Genomic DNA, 8,028 nt, shown 5'->3' with positions numbered 1-8,028 from the left:
ATTTCAGAGGAGAGATGGCTTTAAGATTTAAATTTAACTGGGGCTTGTTGGGTCTTATACTCACCAGCTAGTTTATCTTTATAGCCGTGTACTTGTTCTTGGTGATACAGAAAAAAAGGTAAGTGTTCTATGGACTTCGTAGAGGAGGGACTCTGTACGTGCCTGTATGCCATTAAAAATAATCATGTAATAATTGTGAAGTTACGTGCTATATAGATTCCTTAGCAACGAACTACCATAATCCCTTCAAAAGTTGATGTGTACTAAATACATCCAAATTTGCTTTTGCTTTTAAGTTATTGTAAATAAGCACACTTTCATATTTTCATTAGGATGTTGCTCCCATAGGGAGAAAATGTCAAATGGACTAATAAAAGAAGACAGGCTGCTATTTAGCTAGAATGAGGTCCCAGTTTATTGCTATTGCCATTATCGTCTGTTATTTGGTTCTTGGCTCTCTGTTGTAATATAATATATATTGCTGATATGGTCCACAATTTCTACACCTTAGGATGAATACGATGAAAACAGTTTTGTGAAAAGATGTTGCTGGCATGGTAACAAGGGACATTGGAGCTACATTTAGGGAGGGTGAAACAATTACTCTGGCCATGCCCGAATACCCTTTTGCTCTTCTCAACCCAGATATATAATTTTCCCTTTGAAAAAAATCTGTTATTTATGACTTTCATGTTCCGTTTTTAATCTTGGCAAATCTAGCTACTCTTGTCGTTTGAAGATGATGTTTTGGACCCCCTGTGAGCTGGACTTTTGGTTTAATTGTTTTTCCCATTAATGGTGATGGATTTGCATGGCTTGAGCCACACAGTGGTTTCCAGTTTCATTTGTATCCAGTGGCATGTGTTTGCAAAGGTAATGGATTTGCGGCTGGAGCCTGTTGCAAAGCCACGTGCTACACAAAGCGTCCGCGACCTGCGACCTCAGCTTGATTAACATGGTACTGTACACATCTATTCCAGAGACTGTTTTATTTTCGTCTGTGGATTCTTGGAGTGTTCACATTTGATTTCCAAGACTAGCTTTTAAGGAAAACAACGTGCTTCAAGCTTACTGTTTGTGAGTAGTGCCGAGACATAGGAGAGTGCAGCAGTTAATAACAGCTTTGGTGGGTGTTGGCGCAGACCCTATGGCGTTCGTGTTTAGAATAAGAGCCCGTAACTTCGAATTCTCTGTCACCTGTTGTTTTCAAAAGGAAGTGAGGTGTAACTGCTGCCCAAATAGCCTCTGTTGAAGAGCTATGTGTTTTTCAAGTTAACAAACCAGAAAGGGTAGGGACGGGGTACCTCTCTAAAATGTTGTGAGGGCGCTCATCATTTCAACTGTTGCTGCAGAAAGGAAGTATTACTTTCACAAACAAAACACACTGGCTTAATCATTTTCCATTTCTGAATGATGAAAGTGTCACACATCTGTATATGTTTTTCTCAAAGTAAACGGCAGACTATATATTTAAAGTGAAGAGGCTTTACTGTGGAGTTGCCAAGGTAACTGACCAGCAAGCAGTTGAGCAGATTGCAGAAAGGCATTAGAGCACACGTGAATAAAGAAAAGCGCGTGTCATCTTGACGCCCAGGAGGCCCCTGCTCGATGGTAGCCTGGCCCTGCAGGCTGCAGAAATGCCTGTCACGGAAACAGACTGAGGTGGATGGTCTATATTGTCCTTGAACCGAGGCGTTATGCAGTAGCAGGTACCCTTTCATGGTTCCACTTCAGGACCTGCCAAGAGCTATATAGAAAATAAAGTCATTTCAAGATTACTGAAGGACCTTCCCTTTTGCTTGTAAGCTTGCTTTTGCCACCATATGACAGCCAAAACTACGGGAAACTGTTAGTAATTAGTAATGTAAATGGAGGAGGGTAACATATAAACTGCTACACACCCATGAGAATTTGCTACACAATTGAAATGTAAATGGAATATTATATATATTTAATCCATAAACATGAGACCTGTGTGTACCTCTACAGTGTTTTGTATTAGAATATATTCATCCGTTCACTAGGCATTGGTAACGTGATTCAAATATGCCAGACACCTTCTAGGTGCCGAGAAAATAATGAAGGTAAATAAAATTCAGAGCTGAACTTCAAGGTGTTTTTAATCTCTAGAAAGAATAAATTAGATAAGTTCCGAAGAGATTCCTTTAGATTATTCAAAATATTTCTGTGCTTTGGATATAAACGCCTTTTTACATATAGAGTGAAATAACTGCTCAGCAGTAGTTCACAACTCTCCATAATTTGACTGTCTCCCAGTTTTTCTCCCCCTACCTTAAATATACACCAAGATCTAGCATCCCTGGTTTAATTCCCTTCCTTAAAAGAACCCCACGGAAACCCACAATTGTATCGTGTATGTGTGTTCGATGCTGCAATGCCCGAATTCCCCATCTCTGAGTTTTGGAATCTTGCTAGTACTTTAAAAGCTATATTGAATTCTACATTTCCCAGAAATCCTTTCCAATTCTTTTTAGCCTCCGTTGCTGCTCCTCATGCTCCCAGGTATTGCCAGAGCAGCGTACTCCTCTGAGATCATACCGAGTTAGGTGGGCATTGGTCTCCCGAACCAGGTGGTGAACTCATGGAAGGCAGGGACTGGGTGGGTCTCCTTCATCGCTGCATTCTCCATGGCACCTTGTATTCCAGGGGGTATTGTGGAATTCAGCTGCTGAAAAACCTCAAATTCTTATCCTCGCAGTTCTGTGATTCTTATACTAACGTTTTTGAGAATGGGACCATTTCCACTGGTGAGTACATTGTTCTTGGGGAGAAGTTGGGCATTCTGAAGGCCACGGGAAGACTACTTATGAATACTCGCACAAAGCAAGGCAGGAAGGGACGAGTGTCCCCGCAGACCTCGTTTGAACCCAACCTGCAGCTTCCTTCCCTCTGCCACATGGCCTTTGAAGTTGTGTCTTTAGCAGTAAAGCTATGGATCTACGTGAAGCTACAAGCCAAATATTTTAGTGTAGTTTTACATTTTTGGCAGCCATCCACAGAACTGCCGGGACAAGTTTTCACAGATAAGGAAACATTTTTGTGGGAGTTCCTATTTTTATGCTGAAAAATTTACTGTCAGCGATCTCGCTATCCAGGGCTTTTAGTTAGTTGTGAGCCTGAAGTAAGCAGCATTGGGGTTCTTAAGGTTAATTACTCCATTTACAAATCCATCAGTGAGTAAGAGAAAGAACTGGCCTGATAGAGTTTATCTGTTTAAAAATTGCAGCCACTAGCCAGGCAGGAAGATAGAAAACCAGAAGAGATTGTAGAGGTGACAAGGGTAATGGCAGTAATGTGTTGGTGGGGATGCTGATATCAGAGGAAAAACAATAGGTGGAAAACTAATCAAACCAATTTGGCCATTTTAATGTACTCCCATCATATATCTTAAGTAACCAGTGAATCATGAAATCTACCCCATTTCACTTAAAGCAATTATTTGCACTGAATTTTATTATGTAATTGATATCGCTTATTTAGGATGTAGGTTTATATTGTGTGAGTTATTAAATGTCAAGATCAGGTAAATGGAATAAATCATTTCTAGGAGAGATATGAGAAATAACACTCATAGAAAAAGTATCAATGCATTTTTAAATCAGTATATATGGAAGTTGCCTTACATAGATCGATGGCATTATATACTCTGATGTGCTTTGTCTAGCAAATAATTAATACAGCATAGATTCTGACCATTTAAAAGTTACACTTTATGTTTTGCTTTGGAAAAAAAAAACACCGTAGCCATTATGTAGTTGGTCAGTTCTTATGATGCATTTTGCTGGTAATAATTTCAATGAAGTCACCAAAAAGATGTTATGAATGTTTTCATTATTTAATAACAATCTAAAACATTAAAATGTGCCTAATTTTGTTTACACGGTATTTTAAGTCTCTAAACATGCCAAGTTGGAAGAGTTGTTTGATGTTTTGTTCTAAAATTACTTCCCTTTAAAACAAACTTCTTAACAATATGTTGCATGTTGCTTCAGTTTTCCCTTCCTTGCAGGGTAAGTGAATTGTCAAGAGCAGGTCTCATTATTTGTCAATCTCCTTTCTTCCCTCTCCGTTTTCAGTGTACACCATCTTCTCAAAGGTGCACTCTGATCGCGATGTGTACCCATCTGCTGGCGTCCTCTTTGTTCATGTTTTGGAAAGAGAGTCTTTTAAGGGAGAATTTCCACCTTACCCCAAACCTGGTATGTCCTCGATGGGGGGGAAAAAGTGATTGATTTACTAAATTTTTCTTTTTGTTCAATGTGTATAATCTAGGTGACATACGATAAAACATTGTTAACATTTGAAATGGTTTGGGTGCATGATAAATTGGTCATTGTAGGCTATTTTCCATCATAAGATTATAAATTTAATTGCAGAAGGAAATAATTCATTTTTGATTTTGAAGAAAACATATTTTTGGCTTCCCAGTCTTGAGCTTTGTGCTTCTGACAAATGATGTACCTATATTTTCATAGAAATAATTATAGTTATATAATTATGACTTTCATATTAAAACTTTGAATCTTACATAGTACATTGATTTTTAGAAACCTATACATATGTTATAGAAGAGCATGAAATATGGTATTAAGAAAGTTCTCAAAAAGCTTTTATAATATGAAATAATTTTATATAACCTCATAATAATATAATGAAGATTAATTTTTCCCTTAAAGTAATACCAATTGCAAAGTCTTATTTAATTCACTATTGGCTTACATTTGTGTGACAAATGCTATGAAATCAATGAAGACATAGAAAGATTGGCAAGAAAAAATAAATTATTATAATTTGTAAGTAACATAAAAATGAATTTCCTAAAAATTAGGGCATTACAATTAATGTAAATATTACTTTTGTAGATTATATGATGAAAAGCATACCTGAAAACACTCATAAAATACAGTTCACCATGTTATCAACAGCATTCTAAAATAAAAAGTAGTCTTTTTTTCAGTTATTTAAAAAATTTTTTAATGTGGTATTCTATGTTTGCAAAACTATTTAGCTAAACCTTTTGAGCAAACTCTAATATTTGAGAAGAAAACGTGTAGTTAAAAGCATAGTTTCTGGAGTCAGCCAAGATTAAATTCTAGTTTTACCACATAACATGACCACAGAGAAGTTACGTAACATGGAAAATTATATGTTTCATCAACAAGATAAGAGCTAATGATAGTACTACTTTTATAGGTATGTTTCAAAATCAGATGAAATACTGTAGTGCCTGTAAAATCTAGGCACAGTACCAGGGCCAGGTACATGCTAATAAATGATGCCATTATCATTATTTATCATTAATAAATGTTGTCATTATTACAATTCTTTTGGATTTGTAACACTTCTTTTCAACTCATCCTCCATTGTTTTAAAATTTTATCATTTTTGTTTTAATGATATTTTTTAAATTTTCAGATATTCCTTAAGATTAGTTTGATAGTGTCCAGAGTTTCATGAAAGGAAGGCTTCATAAGAAAATGAACACCTCAACATGATTGGGAGATTTTTCTGAAAGACAGTTGTCTAATTGGTAAAACTTTCCCACTCCTAGGTGACCAAAAAAAGAAAAAAGAAAAATTCCTCTCAAGTTGTATGAATCTGCTTTCTTTGTTACATTAGATTTCTAGACAAACTGAACAACCAAAAGGATTTTTTCTTTACATGAGGCCCTAATCTGAATTCCCAGATGGATTTGGCTTTGTGTGTGTGTATTTAGTTTGCTACAAATGTAAAAAAAAATTTTTAAGACAGAAATATTTTGATTGAAACTACCAAAGCAACATGTGTGAAAATAACTGACTTGTATTTTAATTCTGTGTTTCTTATCTAGGCGAGATTAGTAATGATCCCATAACATTTAACACAAATTTAATGGGTTATCCAGACCGACCTGGATGGCTTCGATATATCCAAAGGACACCGTATAGTGATGGAGTCCTGTATGGGTCTCCAACAGCTGAAAATGTGGGGAAACCAACAATCATTGAGGTAATTTCTTAGAATGAACAAAATTGTATTTTTTTTTTTTTTGGTAATTTGAGTTTCAAATTTTGGAATTAAAATGACATGGCAATGGTTTTCAGCATTTTATGCATGGAAACAATGTAGATAGCATTTGGAAATGTACCATTCCTTTCTGTGAATTTGCAAAGTCTTTTAAATTAAATTTATTGTGGTGACATTGGTTAATAAGATTAGATTGGTTTCAAGTATACATTTCTGTGATACAGGATCAGTATATTGCATTGTGTACCCACCATATATTTGGCCCCCTTTACCACTCCCCAACATCCCTTCCCTCTGGTAACCACCATACTGTTGCCTGTGTCTATGAGTTTCAGTTTTATATCCACACATGTGAGTGAAATATATGGTTCTTGGCTTTTTTTGACTGACTTATTTTGCTTAGCATAACATTTTCAAGGTCCATCCATGATGTTGCAAATGGCAGTATTTCATCTTTTCTTATGACTCAGTAGTATTCCATTATACTAGTATAAATGTACTACATCTTCTTTATTCAATCATCTATCGAAGGACATTTTGGTTATTTCCATGTCTTGGCCATGGTGAATAAATGCTGCATTGATCAAAGGGGTGCATATATCTTTTTGAATAAATGTTTTCAAATTGTTGGGGTGGGAGCAGAAAAGAGGGATTGCTTGGTCATATGATAACTCTCTTTTTAATTTTTTTTAGGAACCTCCATACTATTTTCCATAGTAACTATACCAGTTTACATTCCCACCAGCAGTGAATGAGGGTTCCTTTTTCTTCTCAACCTCTTCAACACTTATTATTACTTGTCTGTTGATAGCCATTCTAACAGGTGTGAGGTGGTTATCTCATTATAGTTTTGATTTGCATTTCCCTAATAGCTAGTGAAGCTGAACATCTTTTCATATATCCGTTGGCCATTTGTATATCTTTTTGGGAGAAGTGTCTGTCCAGGTCCTCTGCTCATTTTTAAGTGGGAGTGTTTGGTGTTGAATTGTATGAGTTTGTTATATATTTTGGTTATTAATCCCTTGTCAGAGCTGTTGTTTACAGGTATCTTCTCCCATTAGGTTGGTTGCCTTTTTGTTTTGTTGGTGGTTTCTTTTGCTGTGCACAAGCGTTTTAGTTTGATATAGTCCCATTCATTTATTTTTGCTTTTACTTCCCTTATCTTTGGGGTCAAATTAATAAAATCTTCTCTAAGACCAAGGTCCATAAGTTTAGTACCTATGTTTCTTCAGTGTAATTTACTGTTTCAGATCTTATATTTAGGTTTTTGATCCATTTCAAATAATTTTTGTACATGGTGACAAATTATAGTCCAGTTTCATTCTTCTGCATCTGGCTTTCCAATTTTTTTAGGACCATTTATTGAAAAGGCTTTATTTTCTTCATGGTATGTTTTTGACTCTTTTGTCAAAAATTACTTGCCCATACACATGTGGTTTGGGGGTTCTTAATCCTGTTCCATTGGTGTGTGTCATTTCACAGTTTTTTTCTTTCAGCTTTTATATAAAAAGGGGGCAGTCCAAATTAGTGGAAAAAATTAAGACATTTAAAATAGATTACTTTAATATGAATTATATTTAAGAAAGTAAGTGCAAACTTATCTGCTCCTTATTTTAATTTCAAATTCCATGTTCACTGAAATGCAATCATTATGCAGACATTTTATGAACTTCTACCATGTACTGAGCATTACGATAGATGCTGGTGACAGAAGGATGAATAACAGGTGAGTCCAGGAGTTGGAGCACTGAAGTGGAAACACATTCTTAGCCAACACAACATAACTGTTATAATAAAAAGGTGCTGTTTGATGAAGAGTTGTAAGAGGGTAAATAGGAATTCACTTCACAGAATATAAGGAAGGCTATCTTAGGCAGAAAAACAGTGCATCACATTCAAGGCATTAACAATCAGATCTGTCTCATATGGAACAATGGTATATATCTGAAGAACATTGGGAAAAGGATGTCTATTTATTGAATGGTACTCAGACAATTGGTT

The 8,028-nt window shown here is 35.7% G+C and overlaps 1 protein-coding gene across 16 annotated transcripts in view; it reads left to right on the top strand.

Moving 5' to 3' along the window:
- SGCE (sarcoglycan epsilon) overlaps positions 1–8,028 on the top strand; it is a 205,178-nt gene that overhangs the window by 21,953 nt on the left and 175,197 nt on the right. For all 16 annotated transcript variants that reach the window (XM_080666761.1, XM_080666767.1, XM_080666760.1 and 13 more), the window contains 2 exons: positions 4,098–4,220; positions 5,852–6,009. In XM_080666761.1, coding sequence (XP_080522887.1) covers positions 4,098–4,220; positions 5,852–6,009 — 281 coding nt within the window. The remainder of the gene's footprint in view (positions 1–4,097; positions 4,221–5,851; positions 6,010–8,028) is intronic.

Source organism: Plecotus auritus (genome assembly GCF_963455305.1).
Source record: "Plecotus auritus genome assembly, chromosome: 4".
In the NCBI taxonomy this organism is placed as follows: domain Eukaryota; kingdom Metazoa; phylum Chordata; class Mammalia; order Chiroptera; family Vespertilionidae; genus Plecotus; species Plecotus auritus.
This window is presented reverse-complemented; position numbering and strand designations above follow the sequence as displayed.